Consider the following 23,866-nt stretch of genomic DNA (forward strand, 5'->3'; position numbering starts at 1 on the left):
TTAGTTGTCGACAAAGGCTGAGACAGCGGTTGGTGAAATGTGTTTATTTAAAGCTGGTCACTCTAGCCATCACGACACACGGATCAACCTCGATATACTTACATTTAAACCGTAAGGCACCCCAAGGTGGGCTTTGAGACAAGTGGGGAGAAAAAAAACAGACACAGGACCACATATGACATTGTGGTCATAAAATTATAAACACAGAAACCAAAACAGTCATTTGCAATAAATAATGGAGTAAATATAAGTAGTCTTTTTTTATTTATTTAAATAACTTATTTACTTCAAATTTGTATTATCAAGCACACTTCATAGACACGCTGATTGGGAATTTGGATCCAATGACTAAAACATAAACAAATAGTTTTATATCTCAGGTGACAAACTGAATAGAATTTGTAATATTTTAAATATTGAATAAAATGAATAAATACATAGACATTTTTCTTGGTATTGTATCAGCAAACAGGAACCGGGACATTAAGTTGTATTTACCAACAGACGAGGAAAATGTCCAAGAAGTGAATGTTGGGACCCTGCTAGCAAAAAAACAACCAAGAAAAACCCAAATCCCCACAAATATACCGACTGATTATTTAGAATTTAATGGACTCTTTGGTCACCAAAAAGCTTGCTGTTTTCTGTAGCTGATTATATAATATAACAAAGCATTAACAGCCATATGCTTGAAATGGATCATTCAGAAATACAATAAAGCTCATTTTATTGATCATCTGTTCATACTCATAAAGCTCAGTAAGACACAATATTATGTTAAATTATCGGACGTGGCTTTGATAATTTACAACAAAATTATATATCTGACAAAATCAACTGGAAAGGCAAACATTCAACAGACAATATTTACAGGTTTTTGGTTTTGAAATGTATAGATTATCATTATTATACATTTTTATGGATAATTTAGAAAGGTTGATTCAGGGGGAATCTGGAGCAAACGAAATCACATGGCACTGAATCCAAACGGTTATCTCAAATAAATACAAAAATAACATTTCTAACAATACTTACAATGTTTATACAAAACATATCCTGGTATTGAAGCAGGCAACACATTTATATATACAGTATATTACATGCAATTTGTTACACAAGACAGTCTACATTATATATATATATATATTATTTTGTACTGCATGTGTACCACTGCAAAATGGACAAATATATTCTGGGCTTTATAAAACAATTTTCACAGGCTACATTTTACAAAATCCCGACATATAATACACGATATAAAATAAAAATCTCGAGTCGTCACATGCAGATGGGGACGAAGTGGACTCCAGCTCCGCGGCCGGACTCAGAAGAGAACAGTATCATCTTGTTTCTGCTCTGAAAAAAGACACACCGCTAAGAAATATCTGTCAGGTAACATCAACATGATGATCACACAAATAAACTATCTGCACTGATAACGGGACGCCATGTTAGACACATGTGAACTGCATGTACGGCTTCTATATGTGGCTCCAACTCAACGGATCAAATCCATTACTAACCCTCCCATGTCATGTGAGCCGCCAACCCATCATCTCCAGCCATTCTGGATCCTCAACCCAAAACGGACACGTTTGGATATTCAGCGCTCGCATTCCTGCGAGGCTTCCAGTGTTCTTCATTTCCACTCGTCAGTCCAATTTCAAGTCTCCCTGAAGAAAAAACTCCTGCCATCAATGAGACTTCATTTGTGTAATTAACCTCTCGCTGCCTTTGTTGCATTTTAAAATAACTAAAGATGAATGCTGACAACAGGATGATGATATTTTATGTACTTGTACACGAATCAACAGTCTCATTGCTGCATTCATCTTGATTTCATGTCACAGAAGCAAATTTACGGTGATTATGAAGATGATAACTAGTTCACTGGCAAACGAGAGTCTGCTCTGTGTAATAAAGGCTTTTGCCGTATGAACAATGAGTGATGAAAAAGAGCTTACGTGTCCTTTCAGTACGTCAGAGATCAAGTTTCAAACACCGAATGTGATCCACTGACACGTACGAGTATTCGCGGCCGGTTTTCTTCTGTCCATGCAGGGAGGATGGAATGTGCATGTAAGAAAGTCTCCTCATGCACTTTAATTTACACCACAGCTCAAAACAATACGCGACTAAAGAAAGTCCTCCTACTCCGAGCGCAACTCTTTTACACGCTTGAAATAAATATATATTATTAGATACTATCATCAGACATTGATTTCATACATCCTGATAACTTTACAAACATAAGTCTTGCATATGTGAAGAAACACTCTGTACCTCCTTCAGTGTTTGTCTAGCGATACACATTTGACCCTTTGCTCTTTGACTCCTTGAGAATCAAGATCTGGGCTGTTCTGGGTCCATAAATACAAAATATAAGTTGATTCACAAAAGAAAAGGATCATGAAGTTGAGGCATGTGAGCAAAGAGGATCCCCTCTGCTGCTGGATGGAAACAAAGACCCTTAAAGCAACGTTTCCTTCAGTTTGAGATGATCCCCCTGGATATCCTCCGTAGAGCACCCGGCTGCAGGATGATCACTTCTCATACACCTTGTTCTGCAGGTAACTGAAGAGTGCCTCCAGTCCTTTGGTTGAACACCACAGCTGCTTCAGCATCTGACACTCTTTCTCATTCACTTCCTCCAGGATGGAGATGAGGATGCTCCTCACCAGGCATTTGGATTCTTCTAAAACCTTTAAAAAAGAACACACACAGAAAAAAAGGGTCATTTGGTTACATCAGAGGAAAACCTTTAGGTCCTGTGGCTCATCTTAAGGACCTACCACTGCATTGCATGATGCCATTTCCTTCACACGCAGCATCACTTCCTGGTTGAACGTGGTGGGCCAGAAGACCTGCGACACCAGACCTCGACTGCATGCTTCTTGTGCTGTGAGTTTTCTTCCACAGAACAACATCTCGTTGGCCTGACGGGGACAGGAAGGTGGGAAATTACAACGGTTTAATATGGCTTATTTAACTAACTCAGGTGGTTATACGAAGAAATTAGATCAAGTGAAATCTGCTAGAAGCCTTGATTCTGCTGGGACCCACCAGAGCTACGCCCAGGATCTGGGGGAACGTGTAAGAGGAGCATCCAGAGGGGGTGAGGTGGAGGGCTGCACATGGCGTCTGAAACCAGGCCCTCTCACTGGCCCACACTACATCACACAGGGGCAGGATGGAGGCCCCCAAGCCCAGAGCAGGCCCGTTTATTGCTGCCACAATGGGTTTCTTGAAGTGGATGAATGCCAACACAAACTCCCTGAAGGGGCCACAGACACAAACTCTGTCAAGTAGAACGGCAAATGAGAAGGGAGTCGGTGTTTATAGCGGGAGGATTTCTTCTTACCGTACGGCGTCGGCGATGCGGACGCTCTCTTTTCTACGGTCAGTGGACAGACGGCCAATCAGGTACGACGGCTCCAGGCCGCTGCAGAACACCGTCCCCACTGAGCTGAGCAATAACAACTTACTGTCGTCGGCCGCTGCGTTGCCCAGAGCTCGACACACCTCCTTCATTATCTGGAGAGAGACGGGAGGAGATGCATGAAGACAGGCTGAGAAAAGACAGATTCAACATAGATATTCAACCCTCGGAGTACGTGTTGACAGACAGCCATAAGAAATAACGACAAACACTGGGAAGAATGCTTATTTTCATCCCTTCAATACTGGAGATGGCTTATGGAAAAGTGCATTCACAATAACGCTATTCATCCGGTGTAACCAGGCATCATGTGAGTCATATTTCAACTGATTTTCTAAATGTTATACATTCTGGTGTTAAAGTTACATATATATTCAGAAACCATTTGGTTGAAATTCTTCTTCCAGTGCCGTTAATGATCGTGCTAATAAAAACACTAAATGCATTTTCTGAAATAATGACGAATTGAAAATCATAATGCAAGCGTTCCTTCTCTTGTTACATAATACGTTTTTAGGTCGTTTTTCCAAGTGAACAAATATCCTCTGAAATACAAATAGAGGCATACTTTAAAATTAAGCCACATTCCAATAGAAAAAGCACTAGAGGAGCAATTTTACACAACAACAATTATAAAGCACAATGGGAGTTTGAAGGAGATTCTAAAAAGTTACAATATCTTCATCATGTCTGTTTAAACACAACAATCAAAGGCTCACATGATCAGGTCAGCGTAATGCATTGACACAGTACTGCTATTGTTACCGGTGATTAATGCCTCATTTCTTAGATGGAGTACATTAAAGATGATGTAGTAACTGTGTTTAGTAAATATCATCTCCTCACCGGGAGACATTAGATTTGAATATAAATCTGATATAAAAGTGATATTTTGATGGTTTCTTGCTAGTTGATGTTACTTCCAAAGCAGCTCTGACTGCAGGGGAGATGTTTACGTGACATCTCGTATATAACTGCATTTCTTGCTGGGCAGCTCGTTTCCTTGACAGCCTGAATGCAGCATTTGGCTCGACTGTATGCTGACAGCAGCTTCTCCTACTGGCTGTAGTGTGAGACCAATAGGAGTTGTAAGATAAGTTGTTTTACGTGTCATACGAAAAGGAATCAAAGGAAAAGCAAAAGACAAAAAAAAAAAAAAAAATCAATGTCAGCCTTCAGCTGAGTACACTAGCAGGATGAACCTCGGCAACATAGCATTGTGTGCAGAGTGAGTCAGTTCAGCAGCACATTGTTCATTATCAACACACAAGTGTTTGGGCTTTGTCTCATGTGATGAAGACGACAGCAAGCCGACGACGCCAGACAGCCGAGCTGATAAGAAGACTGGAAACCCACGCCATCACACCGCAGTCTGCAGTCAATCTGCCCACACTGTAGCTGCGTTTTAATCAGATTATCATTCTTAATCCATATTAACCATTCATTTCTCCAGGTCTCACCAAGCACATAATCTGTCCCCAGTTCTCTGTGTGTGTGTGTGTGTGTGTGTGTGTGTGTGTGTGTGTGTGTGTGTGTGTGTGTGTGTGTCCACACAGGTGACATTATTCTGGCAAGGTGAATTAAAAATTCTGCTCAGATACAAGAAGCGGGGATGAGCAGATGCTGGTTCCAGTCTGTGAAATCAGCTCTACAGATTTAATTCCCACCTCTAGAGGTTGGTTTAAATCAATCAATCATGTATTTATGCATACGCAGACCAGATTTCTTTATCAGCTTCAGTCCTTCAAAGTTTTTTTTGGGGCATTTTCTCTAGAGAATTTCCTGATTTCTCCGAGCAGCAATAGCTCGTCTTTTTTCTGTTGCTGTATTTGCCGTGGAGACACATGGAGCGAATTAAGTTGTGAAGAGTGAATATGATGCAACACACAGTGAACGGAGAATGATTAAAACACCGTCCAGGTGTCTCAGAGAGCTCTGCCAAAGTCCTATAATTGTGTGTTGTCTATTTCTAAGAACATTGGATTTCTCAGGTCACAATAAGAAAAGAACACGTTTAAAGAAAGACATTAATGATGGATGAATTCAATTTAGCTGCTTCAGTTTGAGGGTCATGGGGTGATTTTCATTATGCTAATTGAGGGAGGGAACGAGGAAGCATTTAGTGGGACACTTGGGTAGAATAGAGCGAGCCACCGTTAATATTATTAGTAACACCTGAGCTCTTCCAGACAAGTCAAAGGTGTGACAAAGGCCCATTTAAATATATATACATTATGCTCCAGATGCCTAATAAACGTGGTCAAGATCTAAATCATTTTCTTACAATAAACATCAAACATCTTTGTTCACCCGCTTGTCAAAATATATTCTCTTTTTTTGGTACTCAGTGTGTTGTTTGATAAAATGAGTCATAAAACACAGGATGTTCATTTGAATAGAGCACGGACGCAGAGAGCGACTGTTTGTTGGCCCAGAAAGGTGAAAGAGTACCGCTGGGGGACTTTCTTACTTTAACGTGAGCATCGAGTGTTTGGCTCAGAAATGTTCAGCGACACTTTTGAAGATTTTTGAAAGCCATTCAGGAGACACATCCGCAGACTGTCTTGTTCCTGCAGCTTCAAAGAGGAAGTGACAGAGCGGGAGCTATCAGAGCTGTTTGATAAGCCCACAGCTTACGGGCTTACTGTCACACATGAAAGTGCACACACGTGCACACACGGACACGGTTAAGGCCACTTCAGTGAAGTACGAGCTGACGTGCACACGCCGCAGTATCAAAGCGGCAGTCACCCTCTGTGAGAGATGTAAGACATCCTACACTCTGAGGGGAGGAAAATCCTGTTTACGTGGGTTTATGATCCCGAGGTGGATGATTGGGACACAAGCATTTATCTGTGGCTACACTCACTGTTATATTCACGGACCACGCAGGGATCTGTTAAAGCAAACTGCCTTCCTTTGAGAGGTTTTTAGAAGTGTTGACTCGTACGAGATTAAAGGCAGAGTCGTCATTTGGAAAACCCACGGAGACTTTAACTTTGAACACATCGCCGAACCGGAAAAGCCCCGCCCCTTTGTTCAGATCTCCGCTCCCCCAGAACGCCCAACGAGTGCTCGTCATCGGCAGAGTGCGAGCAATCAGGAAGTAAGCATAGACAGGCAGGCTCCAATCATTTTCTCCGGCCGGCTTCTTTGATTGGACGAGGTTTTACAGTCCTCCCACGGCCACAGGTGATATTTAAAAAAAAGGATTTTATGTCATTTAATGTAATCATTGCCATCAGTATATTATGAGGATTTCAAGTCATATAATGACTGCTCACTCCACTGAGACGGCCCTCCTCACAGTGACCGAGTCCCTGCCAGACGCCAGAGCCTCGTCCCACTCCTCCGTTCTCATTCTCCTCGACCTATCTGCTGCGTTCGACACAGTCAATCACCAAATCCTCCTCTCCACTCTGGCTGAACTTGGCATAACTGACTCTGCTCTCGCCTGGTTTACATCATACCTGACAAATCGCACCTTTCAGGTCACATGGAATGGCTCTATGTCCAAACCCTGTTCTCTGGACACAGGTGTCCCTCAAGGCTCAGTATTAGTACCGCTTCTGTTCTCACTATACACCAGATCACTAGGTTCTGTTATCACATCGCATGGATTCTCCTACCATTGCTACGCAGATGACACCCAGCTGTTCCTCTCTTTTCCCCCGTCCTCTGACACTCACATTGCAACTCGCATCTCGGACTGTCTGGCTGACATCTCTGTCTGGACAACTGCACATCACCTCAAGCTTAACCTGAATAAAACCAAACTCCTCTTCATCCCGGGGAAAGACTGCCCTCGCATGGACCTGTCGGTCACTGTCGAGGGCATCACAGTATTGCCGTCGTCAACTGCGAGGAACCTGGGTGTAATCCTCGATGACCAACTATCCTGCATCACTGCTGTGGCCCGATCCTGCAGATTTGCCCTCTACAACATCCGCAGGATTCGGACCCTCCTCACAAAGGATGCAACGCATCTCTTGGTCCAAGCACTGGTCATCTCCCGCCTTGACTACTGCAACTCTCTCCTGGCCGGACTCCCGGCCTCTGCGATTAAACCATTGCAGCGTATCCAGAACGCTGCAGCACGCCTTATCTTCAATCTACCCAAATTCTCCCATGTGACCCCCCTCCTCCATGACCTCCACTGGCTCCCTGTTGCAGCACGCATCCAATTTAAGATGATGACACTGGCCTTCAGGGCCATCAATGGAACGGCACCCATCTACCTTCAAACACTGGTCAAACCTCATGCCCCGAAGCGAGCACTTCGCTCCTCTACTTCAGCTGGCCGGCTGGTACCACCATCGCCTCAGTGGTGGAACGAACTACCGACTAATGTCAGGACAGCTGAGTCATTTGCCATTTTCCGAAAAAGGCTCAAGACTCACCTGTTCAGACTTCACCTCGACTAGCATGACCCGTCCCCCCCCCCCCCCCCCCCCCAAAAAAAAAAAAAACCTTACCTATAGCACTCTGATCGTAGCACTGTTGCTCTTGAACTACTAGTTTACTCAGATGAGGACCTAACACCTGTTCTATTTTTAGCTCTTACTTTATCGGCAATGATTCATTGTGGTTTCCTTGTTTCCTTCTTTTGACAAATGTACTTATTGTAAGTCGCTTTGGACAAAAGCGTCTGCTAAATGACCTAAATGTAAATGTAAATATAACAGAAGGTGATTCTGAATAGAATCACTAACCAACCTTTAAGTTTTCAAATGTCTCCTTAATTAATAGACTAGATCTCCCCTTATAACACTGTTAATTAATAACTCAGCAAGACATGATGATCGTGAAAACATTTTAAAAGCAGTAATGGATGATTCCAAAATCTATTTGTTATATTGAAACGTCTGGTCCAGATGTGTACGGGGAATTCTCAAATCATACCTTCACACAATGAAACAGAAGGGTACAACAGACTGGGGAAAGCCTCTGCTGGACTGCAAAAGCAAGTGGCTGAAATGTTACGGAGCAGCTTGCTGTCTGAGTGGAGTATGGAAACGAGCAACCAATCACCGTCTAGTACTTTCCTGCAGGCAGCTAATTCTACAAGTGGATCATCACAATGCAAGAAGCTGCAGCATCAGAGCAGAGAGTCCTTCAGTGCAGCAGACATCCCAGACATGTTTCACCTCCTCATTGAGAGCGGCTCGTGTAAAGCAGTGCATTGTGACAGCGGCGATGATGAGTTAGATCCAGATCGTCCAATTATAGGCTTTCATAGAATACATCCCCGTCCATCACCGTGACAGGTTAGAATAAAACACTAGGCTTTGCCACGAGATGTTTGATTGACTGAGTTGGCAGGTGATCAACGAACTGCTGAAGAGACTGTGAGGAAACATGTCAAAAGCCAGCGAGCACAGCTTGTAGATTACGCACCCCAAACACCTGTAGAGAATACTCTATATCATCAGACCTAATCTAAAAACAGAAGCATTGTGTTTACATGTGTTCAAAAAGGGCTAAATTCTGTCATTTAAACAGCTGCTTTCATATAGAAGTGACTTGAAAAGATTGTATTAAGGGAGCAAACAGGTAGTTATGCTTTTTTTAGCATATCATTATTTTTTTAATCATTCTCCAGATGTTTGTGATCATAATGTCTTCTTGCAATAACAATGGACCAAACTCTCTGACCAATTACATCACACTGCTTTTATCCAACTTCCAATAAGTGACACCAATTGGACAAAACTGATTTTCTACAGAGCAAGCAGTGGAAATGATAGGAAATCTGGACATCTCTAGGCTCTCCAGCTCTCTGGAAGAATAATTACATAATGCTCTCTTCTATGACGTTGCAGCCTATTTTTTCTCTAGTTCAACTGACTTTACTGGAATAAAAACAGATGGCATGACGCTGGATTACCCCTAATTACTATACCTGCAGAAGTCTTGTTTGGCATATGGCAGTTTTGAGGGAATTCTGTGTCAGTACTAAGGGCAGAGCCCAGCAGCTAGTTCTTAACCTGTTTTATGCTGATTAAACACACGCTTCAACATCGTGTAAGAGTCACACGGGTAAACATATTCACACCTGGCAGCTGTCAAATAAATCCACAGTCTCTTAAAAAGCTCCCCTCCAGCAGTTGGTGAGTAAGTGCATAGCTCCAGGGCATTCTCTCCAACAGTTAATGAGGAAACTTTTCTCATTTATATTTCCCAAACAGAGCTCCGTGGCAACTGGGACGCAATCAATAAGTTCCATAACAACACAGAGGTCTTTAATACATTGATGCGTAGCTGAGGACTGGGGCCGGTCGCGGTCTCACCTCTGGTGTCAGAGCGTTGTTCTCGGTGGTTTGGCTGGAGAGCAGGACGTGCGTGAAGCCTTCCTCCTTCCTCACCACGATGTCACGGAATCGACAGTTGCTCTCGTTCTGGCGCACGTTGTACCTGAGCCGCTTGTCGAACACGTAGCCCTTTTCCTCCGCCAGCTTCCGCTTGGCCGAGCTGTGCAGATGCATCTTGCCGTTGGCCAGAGGGGAGCCTGACACGGAGGAGGGAGGACAAAGCAAGTCAACGTTGCGTAGCCATCAGAGCTACTGATCAAACTGAAATTTAACAACACGGTTGAAATGTTTTTTTTTTTTTTTACCTGGGTTTTGGTTTAGTTTTAGAATTCAAAGTACTGCATAATGTATTTGCAATTGATATTTTAGAAGATTATTTTTCAGCACTACCTGAAACTTCTATACTTTAACAGAAGCCCAACGTTTGAACTTCATAGAAAAACATGGATTTGGATCTTTCATTTACACCTACACACCAAGTATAGACTGTTGTATGAAATCTGCTGAGAGTCTGTTGGTTTCATTTGATAGTTTTTGCACAACAGTATTTTCTCTGCAAGATATCCAAGCGGTCACTACTTTTGTTGATTGCATTAATATTCAAGCTGGAATACGGCATTCAGAGCTGAATTTAGTTACGCCGTCTTGCTGAAACGTTCACATTTGAAAAGAAGTCATTACTTTTCATAATGTTCAACCCTTTTTCACAAAGAGAAACCTTGATTTATGGGAGCTCTGCAATCTCTAGAAGACGATCACGATTCCAAAATCTGATGTGAGTCACCCACATTGATAAAAAGGTTGCCGTGAAAGCTCAGTAACATAATCGCGATGTGCACTTTCGTCAGCTGAATGGATGGAAGAAGAAAGAACCATGAGTTAAGCAGTGCACGCATCCATTATCTATGATCTAGTAATGCAGCAGAAAGAAACAATGACACACAAAATAAGCCAGACATCCCTCAGGTACACGAGCAGTCGTTTTCTCATCATTTTTGTGAAATATTTCAGCTGACTTCATTTACAAAATATACAAAAGCTGGGTTTTTAATAGAAAGCCCTCAATGTGAGGCTCGGTCTGTGTTTTAAACCATGAGTGATTTAAACATGAATAATGCAGCGAAGCTGTAGATTCAGACATCAGAAGAAAATGACCTTTGAGTTGGTCACTGACTGAAACAGAAAAAGCTGAGAGATGAAAAGAAAAAAAGAAGGTTGCAAATATTATTACAGAAACTCAATCATTGACATTAGATGTTTACATTTCCAATAAATGGTTTAGATTGCATCCTCCCTCTAAGCTTTCTCTATAATGACACAAAGTATGGTTAAACTTAATAATTCTAAATTAGTTCCTCGAACAAACAGAATTATATGCAATACAAAATGTATTTAACAATGATTTTCCAGATGAACGGTCAGTTTAAATTAAATTCTACAAAAGAAGACCATAAACATAGAAGAGGCTACATGGCATCTCTAGTGGGAGCAGTGATTCAAAAGGGGCTCTGGCTTTGGTCTCAATGACAGTGCATCACACATGCGACAACTCCATGCTTTACATTTCTGACCACTGAAGAGGTACTTCCAGACAGTGGTGCAGAATGCTCCTTGGTTGTCATGAAGATGCAAGCATTTAAATCACTGTGGTACAATGAATGACCTTTACTCCCACAGATTATTGAAAGGGAATGGAATAATGGCATTAAGAATTGATATCTCACTTTGGTTATGGGAATTGTTGTTTTTTTCTGTTAAACTGAAGATAACGTTGAAAGGTCAATCAAAGCAGCATCTAGAATGTCACAGACTTGAGTTGTTGTTGCTATGCAAGCAAATACGTGGCGTTCCTTTTCTTACAAACCTCTGCAAAAAAGAAAAATTAGAAATGTTATGAGCCAACAATCCCAGAGACACCCTCCGCCAGTGTAGCAGATGAACGGGTGGAGCTGAGGGTCCTGAGTGAGGTGAGCGGGCAGCCTCGGAGGATTAGGTAATCAGCATCTGTAATGGTTGCCAGACCGACAGCCATTAGGTCGGGTCGGTTGCCCTAATGTGTTCCCATAGAGGTGACGAGGTCCCACTATCAAGTTGTGATGCTTTGAAATGAGTGCACTTCATACACATCATCAAGGGAAATGTACTTTTTTACCTAGAATTGGTGATGTAGCCTCAAAAGTACATTAGCTATCAGCTGAAGACATTGAACAACACAAATGATGTTTATGGGAGAGTGAAAGCTTATCGAGGGAGCAGCAGAAGCACATGTGGTGTAAAAGCCAACCATTCAGATCCGGATTTTCTGTTAAACAAGCCGAGAATGACTTTTTTTTTTAAACTTCTGTAATGATTAACTATAGAGGAGCAGGATATTATGGACTGTGACCTGGAGCATGCCCGGGAGTGAAATTTAAAGGTGTTATCAGCTGCTCCTGTAGTAAAGAACTATAGTGGGAGTTTTTAGGAGCTGTGTGTCAGCACAATATTCTACAGTATAACAGTGGGCCTGCTGAAATATACTGTATTGTGTTTCATGGAATAGTAATTATTAATATAATAACTGTATAATTCAGTGCCTGTATGATCTACATCCATGTAGAAAAGTCCACCCTTCCTTACACTCTCCTTTAGGAACGAGCCAATGCATCTGCATGGCTGGTTTTAGCCATTGGATATTTTTAGCTTATCCCATATATATATCAGTATGGGCCTCTACATGGATGACAGCCAATAAACAACAACAAATTGCAGTACAGCCAGGCCGGATATATGTTTGAGGTTATTTAAAAACCATTTCATCAACTGTTCACAGACTGAATTGACATTTTATTTCACTTAAATGTAGGAATCACTGAAATGGTGTCAGACGTAGCGATTCAGGTATGAAGTCACACAAAGTCAAGTTTCTTTGTTATACCTGTAAATGCCTCACTCATATCTTCACAATTCACAGTTCTTTCAAGACTTAAGACCCCATATAAGATAAAAAAAGAGATGGTTCTTCTTCTTACTGATGTTAAAAGAACACATATCGGCCGATATAGAGCTGACATCACATCAGATCAAGCCTCTGTTCCAGTGAATGTAACTCAGTGGAATCTCTCTCGAGCATTCCTTTCATCTGTGTTTGTTTCCGAGTGTTGGCTTTCCATATTCTAAGACAAACAGCAGACCAGAGCAGCTGCTGTAAGAAATTCAAACCTTTTGGGATTTTACCAAAGTTAAACAACGATTACGTTGTGTGCAGGAAAAAAGCTACAGCTCCCATGAAAATGAATACAAATTAATAATGCAATATGAAAGAGAGGAGTAAACTACTTCAGTAGTAACTACTCCGACTGTTCAGTAATGTTCTGGTCCAAGGTTGGATTGGCAGTTATTTGGCATTCATTAATTTCTGAACATCTTACCGAGATCGGTGGTGAACTTCGGTCCAGTGGTGTCCATGCCTCCTCGTTCCCGATCCACTCTGTCCGAGGGCAGTCGATGGGAGCTTGCTGCCGTCCTGTACATGAGAGGATCCATCTCCCCGTTCTGGAGTCCGTTATGAGGAAACCTCACTGGAGGAACAAAGTGAGGTCCTCCCGGTGGAGGAGCCTTGTACGTCATGGCTTTGCCGATTCTGTCCCCTAAAGCGTGTTTCCCAGGTGCAACAGCCACCTTCCTCAGCTTCTGGGTGCTCCCTGACCCTCCACCTTCCATCTCTGGAACAGCTCCTACCCTCACCCCCACAGCTGGGCCGTAAGTCCTTTTCTTCTTCCGGGCCTCAGAGCGAGCTCTGGAGCTTTCTGTAGCGGACGGCTGGCTGGTGATGAGGGGCTCTTGACGGTTTTTTGGAACTTTGGGCCGCTTGTGTGAGTGCAGTCTCAAACTGTTGAACTGGTCGATGAATTCCTCGCAGTGCAGTAGGTGGTGCTCCGGCTCCCACGTGTCCTCTTTACTTCCATAACCTTTCCACCTAATCAGGTACTCCCACTTACCCTTCTTGTTCCGCCTCTTGTCCACAATCCGCTCCACCTGAATGCATTATACAGAAAAGTAAAAAATGTTTTAAAACATTTATAATAACACCAATTTACTACCTCCGAGTCTGTCCACAGCTAATCTCACATTCTTCTGCAGCTAAATGCATAATATTTTGGGTGCCCAGTTATGATTGCATGCTCAAGGACCTTTTATCTGCTGTATGTTTGGCTAACAGTTAACGGAAATACCGGTACACACACTGCTGTATACTGTAAGATTGTAAGACGTGTCATGTCCGACATCCTCCAGCAGACTGCCTACATTCATCACCACTCGTTTGTGAGTTGGAACAAAGCTGAGATCTTCACTCTAACACACCTTTCATGGCACCATCAGGCTAACATTTCTACTCAAAACCCTTCAGTTTTATATGGATATAATAGTAGTATATAATGGTATTGTGTTCATGTTCAAATTATATTTTGAGACATTGCCAGGGAGTGTCACTTCTTACAAAAGGTCACTTTTGTTTGTGACATGTCAAGTTAAAGATAAGGGCTAATTCCCTGCAAAAGAAAGATAAGAGACCAGAGAGGAGCCGAGATGAGCTGCAGGCTGCCGTCATGAAGAAACCTTAAACATCTGCTTTTCGAGGTCAAATCCACACTAGAAAAGTGTGTGTATTATACAATTACACAATTATATTAGGCCAGAGACCGCAACACATCAGCAAATTTTACTATTTGACACAGTCACCGAATTATCTGCACTCCCTGAGCAACTAATCACTCAAACAATCAGAGTGTGAATCATTACTTTGCAATTCAATTCGGTTTGTGTTTAACTTTAATTGATTTGCACTTCAGATGGTTCAATTCAGAAAACTCGATGGGCAGCAAGATGTTTATCTTCCATAATTTGATGAAGGAGATCCCTCTTTTACAGAGGGACAATTTGGATTTTGGCAGACAAAACTCTGGCTCTGCCAGTGAGTGCTGTTTATTCAGTAGGTGGGCTGGAAATCAAGTCCAAATGGTTCTATTGACTGGTAATTACTATGATGTACTGGATATCTTTACCCCATTAAATCATATTGTGCTGATTTTAAAAAAAAAGGATTTAAAAATTAACATTTTTGATCATTTGATCAGTTCAAAAGGAAAGAACACATGTGTTAATAAATTAAATTAACATTAAACACTGACAATAATGTGTAATAAGATAAGCCACAAAAAGGTTGAGGGGACGAAAACAGGACTAACTGAATGCCTTCATCAACGTTGATCAATTTACTTGATTTATGGTAAAAACGGCAACGTTTCAAACATCCCAAACATCCACATCTGCATCATCACATCACAAACGGCACATTGCACAAACAGACATCCTTGCAGACCACAATGAACCAGCATCACCGGTTCTCAAAATGAGACAAACAGTGAAAACCTGCACCTTTATATATATATATATATATATATATATATATATATATATATATATATACACACACACACACATCGGTTGGATACCTGTTCCTCATCAGTGCCGGATAGCACTGTACATTCATGCTGACAAACATATCACCTGCACAATAAAAAAAAAATCACACAATAACATCCTCAAGCCTTGTGTGAAGCAGTTTACAGTTATTATGAAGATAAATGCGGAATCCAGCTTTTGGTTTTGAAGACACTGGATCGGACTGTTAAAAACAATAATCTGAGGACATTTTGACATTTGGGCCATGAGACTGATGGATTATGGTCGGGAGGTTTCATCAGAGCCTTTAGTGCCGCTGTGGTAATAACTGCTCATCATGTTCTCAGATGTGCTGCTCACATTAACAGGAGTAAACAGCCTTTGATGGCTGAGCCGCAGGGCTGTCACAGAAACGAACAAACGATTGGGTTTCCTACAGTCCCGAACATCGTCACACATAACAGCATTGCAGAGAGGGAAGAAGAGAGTGGAGGAGAAGGCGTGGGGCAAACTTGTGTACAGAACAGAGAGGTTTAGAAACACTTGATGGTGATGCATGAGCAGAGAATGAGTAGATGGGGGGCAGTAACACCCTCCAACACAACCGTAAAGTACTCTTTTCATCAGATGATGTATGAATGCTATCAAACCATCAGCAGCAATGTTGAGCACCAAACTCAAAGTTTAGAAAACAAGATGTTTGTCTGCACTAGTGTTTCCAGGTGATGTTTGTAGAGACGTCAGTCCACAGTGGAATGCCTGAACAAATCAAAACGTTTTCTTCTTCAACCTCTTTTTAATAAGCAGACAACCAAACTGAGTACAACAGCCAAAATATGGTAAGTGGGGCTGCCAACATGATTCTAACGGGAGGAAAACACTATTCAAAAAGGGGGATCAGACTTTGACATAAGACCAAATTAAGAATTTAATGGTCGTGACGTAAACGGACAAAATCAGCATAAATACAGGTACCAACTCGGTTGACATTTAAAATGAGGATTCATCAAGAGGGTTAGAGGCAACTCTGCTATGCACACCTCAACCCAACTCAGTGGGCTGCTTACATCATTGTTTTTGCAAAAGGTCAGGTATTCCTGTACACACTGAAACACCAAGCCAGTGTGTTTTTTTTTACACTCTGGAGAACAGTTTTGAATTCTCTGTTTTTGGGCAAGAAAAGTATCTGTTGTAGCTCTGCTTTTTTTGTATTGTGTAATAAGGTGATTCCAGAACAAACAAACAAAAACACAAGTTCATGAACACATAAACAGCCAAAAGCAAAACGAAAGCAAACTGAAGTAAACAACATGGTGTAGACTGAAGGGCCGACAGGTGGATGGAAAGACGCATTTACAAATGAAACTGCCTATTTGTAGACTTAGTCATCCGCCACCCTAACGAGTCCAGAAAGCTGCACCACTCTCCACGCCAGTGACATGACAACATCCGACCACAACCTCCAATATGACCAAAACCTCTGAATGCATTCAACACAATGCAATGATGACCATTTTAAAGTAAAAAATAAAATATATGACTATGGAAAGTTAGCAGTGTGAAAGTGTAGTACAGTTTGCATTGCTACTTCCTGTTTAACAATGTAATCAACAGTATGTACTATAGCTGTGAACACAGTCATTTTTGGTTTCACTTCCAAAGGAACATTTTAAATAACGGGGTTCGACTTTAAACCTGCTGGTTGTGAAACGACTTCAATGTTCTGGTTCGGTGTCGGCACTTTCATCGCTGGCCTGTGATGTTATTGCCTGTTCTACTGGTGGAAGGTCTCCTTGGCATGTTTCTGCTGGGTTACATGCTTCAGCCAACATAGTCTACAGGCTTCAGTGAATTGAGACTTCTGAGATGTTTGCCCCCATGCCCTTCTCAGCCTTGAAGCCAGGGCTGTAAACTAACTGTTTGGCTCACCTGCCAAGGGGACCGGTAGATGAAAGAATCTACCGGCCAAGTCAATTATTTACCGGCCAAATAATAAATTGCCTCTTTTTGTTGCATATACATCTGTTTCAGTACTTTTCATTGAGATAACAGTATTATAGAGCAGTACATGCTTAGAAAAGAGGCCAAAGTATTATTAAGAAATACATTTTAATATTATTAATTGAATTTCATTCATTTCATCTGAAACATTGCAAATCGTGCTCCCGGATGGTCTCCACTTTCATCGTTTTGTTGCCCACCACAAATTAATTTCGGCACTGTTTTTCTTTGGCGTGTGTCCGGCAGACGGAGCAAAACATGACACCCGTCGAGTCGTCGTACTGAAGCCATTCCCTGTCAGTCTTCCACTTCTCACTGAACTTTCTCACTTTTGCTTTTTTCGTCGATGTTTCGCCTTCTTTGTCACCTTCCTTTCCACCTATCTCCTCTGTATTTTTCCTCTTTGGTTCGGTCACACCGGGAATATGCCGCTACATTACTGCGCTCGAGTTTCACTCACTGCGCCAAACTTCTAAAGAGCGGTGACGCGCACGCTACGTTGCTTCGGGGGAACTATTTTCTACAGCGGTGACGTCGGGGGAGCTACTTCAGTGTGACACACAGCAAATCACCGGTTTAGCTTGACGTTTGCTACCGTCATAATTTAGCAGTTTACAGCTACTACAATGTTTTGTTATATCATGCATAATTTATTGCAAGAGCACGACCATCGGGACAAACATTTACCCGCCCCAGTGGCATGTATCCCTCCAAAATTAAGTCGCATGGGGAATATTTTAGTCGGATTTGGCGAGTGGCGACCGCTAGTTTACAGCCCTGATTGAAGCATAATCATCTGGAATCCAAGGTGATGAATTAGTGTGAGAAATTCCCTCCCAGAAACCAAACAGGGACTGGGTCCAACATGGGCATGGTCTGTGGCACTGAGGCCAGAGGGTGGGGTGATGATGATGAGGAACGATGAGCCTCCAATCTCTATCTAGGGGTTCTCACAACACATTTCTGAAAAATAATTACCTTCCCAAATAAATAAGAAAGAAAAAATTAAAAACCGTGTTGTGTCATCGTCTGCTGTAATCATCAAAATAAATATTCTGCCTACCCAACTCTCACGCATCACTGCCTGCCATCCTGAACCCAAATTTAATGTATTCAAGGTCGTTTTCTCACCGCACACTTTGGAGCTCAGCTTATACCGGTGCAGGCTCGTCTCCCACGCTTTATTGATTAATGAAAAACAATCATTTTGCATTTATTAGCTAGCTAACCGTGGCAAAACATGTTTGTCTGTACAGGACGATGTGTTGTGATAGGAATTATGATATGCAAACATAACTGGTCATTAACATGATGCAATTTGAAATATTTGTATTTACTACAAACCTCCAGTATATTAAGATACATCAGAACTGGATGCTGTGTGTCTGATCTGTTGATGGAGGAGGGGTCGGGCGTTTACTAGGTTTAAGCACCTCTTCATGCCTTGATCTGTGAAGGGAATCATGACGATGGTCACACGAGAGATTACGAGGGTGCTTATGACCAGGCTAGAGAGCGTTTCCTCTCCCTACCCCGCTCGGGGTCGCTTGGAGCCCCCCTCCCCAGGCTACAGTGGTCCGGAGAGCTCAGCAAATTAAGATTCAAATTCACCCAGTGTAGGCGTACCTCAAAATCGCTTTTTCCTAAATGCTGGCATTTTGAGACGTAGAACACACTTTGGCAGTGCCCGGCTGCAAACGCATGCGTAATGCCGCCTGCGGAGGCTTCGACTCAGCCCCTTTGGCTTTAGGCTGAGCCCCATATGGGTCACACAAAAGCTCTGGCTTGGCTTGTCTCAATGGGGAAGACCCAGCATATCGCTGCAATGCATATCTTTCAGTTTAATAAATGCATTCCTTTTCCAAAAATTTGGTGCATTTTTCATCCCGACAGGTTAAAACAAATACGCTCCTCGCAGACGCCCGCTATAGTGAAATGCAGCTCTCCATCCAGGTGCATCCGTTTGAGAAACACAGCACGTTTTGTATTTCATTCATTTTGTAATTATTTTTGACACCGAGTTGGAGCTCGGCATGGGACCACATGAGAATTTCAATTCACGGTTATCCTGTTCAGAATGATTGCCATTCACGATATTATCCCAACATCTTCATTAACAACATAACATCCTTTTTAGTGAAAAACAATTCAATCATCTTAAATAAGATCATCATAAATCATAAGGTCTCCCTGAACAGATAAAGGATAAATTGACAGACTGATGTCAACTGTCATGGCTGGATGTTTCCACGGATGTTGCCGTCGTGCCTATAGGAGGCTACTTCCTGCTCGTGTGACTTCACTGTAGTCGAGTGGTGCAGACGAGCATGAATGATGGGTGTGGTCAGACTGCACCTGTAAACACGCCCACTATTGATGGCATCACACACACCTGTCTTTACATCCCTGACAGACCACTGTATGTTCTTCTCACTATGCGTTGGGCTGGATGATGTTGATAAGTTCCTCCAGCTCATCCTGAAACGTTACTAATCGGCCGTTGCATCTGCCTCCTCCACTTTAATTTCACGTTTCTTTGATGTATGCTGTCAGACGGCGGTGTGCGACATTGTCTGGGACCGTACGCATTCAAATCTCCCATTTATTTCAATGCACTCCTGCAGTTCACCCATCAAAGGTTGTTTACTGCTGTTAATATGCCCAACACTTCTGAGGAAATGATTTCACAGTTATTACAACGGCTGCTTTAAACCCTCTTAAAACTTTCCAAACATTCTCCATTTCTGGTTCATCAAACAGGAGGCAAAGTCAGCTTCCCTCTAATTTCCACTAGAGTGAATAATCACAATTCCACCACACAATACATGATGTAATGAATGTTCATGCTTGTGCACCATGTGAACATTTCCACCTAAAGCTAGATTCATAGCAGGGTTACTGGGAGTCTCACCACAGCATCGTTTTCATGCCGTGTTGGATCGACGTGAGCTGAAGGTCTGACAGTGGACAGGAGAAGACTGATTACTTTGTCTGATCAATCTCTACCGGCATCAGAAACGTACAGGAGAAAACACAAGCTGACCAATCAGTTCTTGGATGTCCTAACGTCCAACAAAAGCCACCTTAGCTCTGATGCGTTGCTTTTAGGATTTGAATACATCCAGTATCAAAGTTTTGAGTGGCTATTGAATATTCATATACCATCAGTGGATGAGAAAAGGAAACCATTATTTCGCCTACACACTGAAATAGGGAGAAACCTCCATCTTCAAACTTCTCTGTGTAACGTTCTAGTATCTACCTGTTCAGATTTTAAAATCTTTAAAACAAAAGACATTCCCAGCAACGTAGTAAAAACATTTTTAGCTCTTGGTAATGACACATTGTAAACCAATTCAAATGACTAGTAAAAAACGCAAAAATATAGAAAAAAATCTCTCCGTGCAACAAGTGGCCATGAAAGTAAAACATCTCCTTAGAAGGAGCCAAGTATTGAAGAGAACGGGAGAAGCTCAGCTTCTATAGACCACGTTCTGGTTAGGTCACGTTGTTCTCCTGATGTGTGGTTTTATGTTGAAGTGCCTGAATGTGCTCATTAAATAAAGGGGGAGCATCTCTGAACAGCAACTGCCCCCAGCAACTGTTGCCTTCTAAACTAAAATGTAGACAATGACTACAATAATGCTGGTTATTCACCATGATTCAGCTGCCCCGATGCAAATACAAAGTCAGCAATAAGCCATACTTTTATCTATGATTTTGCAAAAACACTTTCACACGTTACTACTCAGTAAGTAGTCATGATATATGTTCATGTATAACTTACTAATAAACCCTTTTTCCACCAAGAAGGACAACAATAGCCTCGTGAAGCAATAAGTGTATGAGGCATGCAATAGATCAAAGTGATAGTGGCTTTAAGGAACGCTCACAGGAGCTCTTACAGACTGAATATTGGATTTGGACGAATCATTACAAGTCAAATATTATATTCTTTTCATTTCAAGTGGTTCCACAAAAAACAAAATGGTCTCAGCCTTTCGCACGTTTGCTCAGCCCAAAACATTCCAGGCCAGACTCCACCTTCTCGACTCCACCACGTCTTCTTTCCTAAACGCGTCCTCTAACTTCCATTATTCAAACATTCTCTTACAGCCCCATCAAACAAATCACTTCTACTTAACATTATAAGCTAGTTTATTGGTGCTGGCACTCCCAACATGCACAACTCTCCCAAGTGATAATTTGTCATTAAATCCAACAACCGCAGGTAATTTTCTCCATATCTCAAATGTTGTTTTTTAATAAACAGCTGTTCAGCACCAGCAAACTCTGGTTAGCTTATGAACTTTGGTAAATCAACACAGAAGCTTCACCCATGGAGCGGTTATCATGTAATCAGGGAAACAAACCACAGCTCAAATGAGTGTTTACCTGCCATTCCTGTCAGCATATTGATGATTTAATAAACCATATGTTGTGAGCAATATACCTGTTCAACAACAGTTAGTCTGAAGCCATGTTGTGATATATTGTGAACGGAAATGAAAGTATATAACTGAACATAAGGGGGGGTGGGGATGTTTGAATTTTAATCAGTGGATCCTCTTTTTGGCAGCGCCGCGTTATCATTTTCCAAATTAAAAGAGCAATCTAAACATATTACAATCAGCAAGGCTAACTGCAATAAAACAGTTTGTGAAAAAGGCTCGAGTCCCCACCAGCCAAGCTGCTCGTCATCGCTGTGACATCATAAGACATGTGGCACCTTTAAAATGTCATCCACTTTAAAACTTACTTGTTATTTCTAACCACGTGTGTCGTCATCACCGTGGACTGAAACGTATGACACCATGTGAGCCTAGCAAAACGGCTAATGACACATAGGGTGCCTGATCCAGTGACGCTGATGTCCAAACCGGGCTTCGAGCACATTCTGGCACCGGTTCCGAAGAAGATGTTGCGCCCGAGGGGTGGCGTGACCTTCCTGACACCTATTTGGGCAACTTTTACGGCCAAAAACGGCCGGATTGGATCAAATCCACACATTTAAAGAACTTGTTCACACCGCTCTGAAACAAACAAACAAACAAACAAACAAACAACGCGGCGTCTCGTCTTATTTGCCAGCCGGCCGGAAAGCCTGCGATGACTAAATCCCCTTCGGCATGCACGCGCACCTTCCGAACCATCACCCCGTCTCGAGCCACCATGTCCGTCCGCCCCGCGCGCCGCTGTCACTTTACCACGACTTTCAACTCGGCGACACGCTGAGGAGTTCAGCCCGCGGATGACATTGGGGGCTTTTATTTTTTCTCCTGTTCACCACAGCCGTGAGGAAATGTGTCAAAGTAGAGCAGCGAGACAAAGTGGAAGCCCACGTTGACGAGCCTCGTCTTCGCAAAGCACGAGACGGGTTAGTTTCGCCTGTTAAAGGGCTTAGTACACCGCTTTTCTCTTTTTTACATGCGCGACGCCCTCCCCTTTACTTCCTAATTCCATTATTCGTCAATATAACAGAGCGTTTTCCGTGGACATGGTTCCAGCCTACCTCGTAAAGGTCTCCCGAAGCCATTCTGGGGTGCGGACTCCGGCGGCGCGGCGTTCTTGCCTGCCTTGTTGGCTTTTTTTGGACCCTGCTCTCTCGGTGTTTCGGCGAAAGCCCCGATAGACGGGAATTAGCGAGCAGCCGTGTTATTCTGAGCAATCCGCAGTTGGCAGATCAGCAGACAGTGTCAATCGAGCCCCGCGCTGTGCGATGGATCGTTCCACACTTAAAACAAACAGCCATCGGGGCGGTGCTGTTTACCCGGACCTAAGTGGCGGACTGGAAATTAGTCCCCAGCGAAGAATGCGCAGCCTGACGGTCTGCAGCGTGAGATGAGAGACAGTTCCCCGTCTGTGGTGGACTCTACCTGGCCACTGTCCACGGATACCTGGCTAGTCTTGATTTAGGGAGAAAAAAAAACCAGAGCAAATTAATTGGAACTACTTATAATTATTGATTACTGGAAACTGTGGTTGCTGACGTTCACTTATAAGCCTATCCCCTTTCATTGACATGTCACCAGCTAATTGCCACATAATAGTATAGACATGATTAGAATACTCATTAAAATAAAGAATGTGTGTGTGATTAAAATACTAAAGTATACAATCACCCTGTTGAACTTCATTAAATGGTGTCATCCAACAAGGATTCAGTTGGGCTGCTCATCAACACAACATCGTCATAGTTTAGTCGACAGCTTTATGGTCGTATATGGTAAAGATTCATGTGCTAAGGCAAAGGGTGAATTAGCATATCATCATGACTTATAGCCTATTGGGGACACTGAAAGGACGTTCTTTATCTGTGAAGTTAAAGACTGATAGTTAATGCAAATGTACTATATACCATCATGAGCTGAGGGGTGAGCTAAGTCTTTACTTAAAAGATCAACTGCATTACGCAGTGTGGAAAGCCATCAACTTTTATACCGTTCTTTTTTTTCTTCTTGTTTTTCAAATTTAAATGTTGACCACACATGACACTGCACACACGATCAACCACAAAGTCAATAAGAAAATCCCACTTCTTAGGCACTATACATCACTGTGAGGTATGTTGCTATTCAACTCTGTGTCTTGCAGCATTTATATGCAAACAAACCGGCCTGCTTCACATTATTGATGCTGAGGTCTGGGGCTCAGTGCAGATGATGTTCTC

The 23,866-nt window shown here is 42.4% G+C and overlaps 1 protein-coding gene across 1 annotated transcript; it reads right to left on the reverse strand.

Moving 5' to 3' along the window:
- Positions 1 to 710: 710 nt before the first annotated feature.
- LOC311019465 (chromodomain Y-like protein 2) lies at positions 711 to 22,912 on the reverse strand. The gene is made up of 7 exons (XM_084018890.1): positions 22,709 to 22,912; positions 13,161 to 13,767; positions 9,730 to 9,947; positions 3,362 to 3,534; positions 3,064 to 3,274; positions 2,793 to 2,936; positions 711 to 2,702 (listed from the first exon to the last, which is right to left on the reverse strand). Exons 1-7 carry the CDS (start codon positions 22,730 to 22,732, stop codon positions 2,544 to 2,546), a joined length of 1,536 nt encoding a protein of 511 aa, XP_083875016.1. The 5' UTR covers positions 22,733 to 22,912; the 3' UTR covers positions 711 to 2,543.
- Positions 22,913 to 23,866: the final 954 nt, after the last annotated feature.

The sequence above is a fragment of the Eutrigla gurnardus genome (genome assembly GCF_963514095.1).
Source record: "Eutrigla gurnardus genome assembly, chromosome: 1".
Lineage (NCBI taxonomy): Eukaryota > Metazoa > Chordata > Actinopteri > Perciformes > Triglidae > Eutrigla > Eutrigla gurnardus.

Coding starts and splice junctions, on each gene's coding strand:
- LOC311019465 (XM_084018890.1), bottom strand. CDS start 22,732: ATGGCTTCGGGAGACCTTTACGAG. Junction 13,768..22,708: donor CTTCGGGAGACCTTTACGAG/GTAGGCTGGAAC, acceptor TAATGCATTCAG/GTGGAGCGGATTGTGGACAA. Junction 3,535..9,729: donor ACAACGCTCTGACACCAGAG/GTGAGACCGCGA, acceptor GTCTCTCTCCAG/ATAATGAAGGAGGTGTGTCG.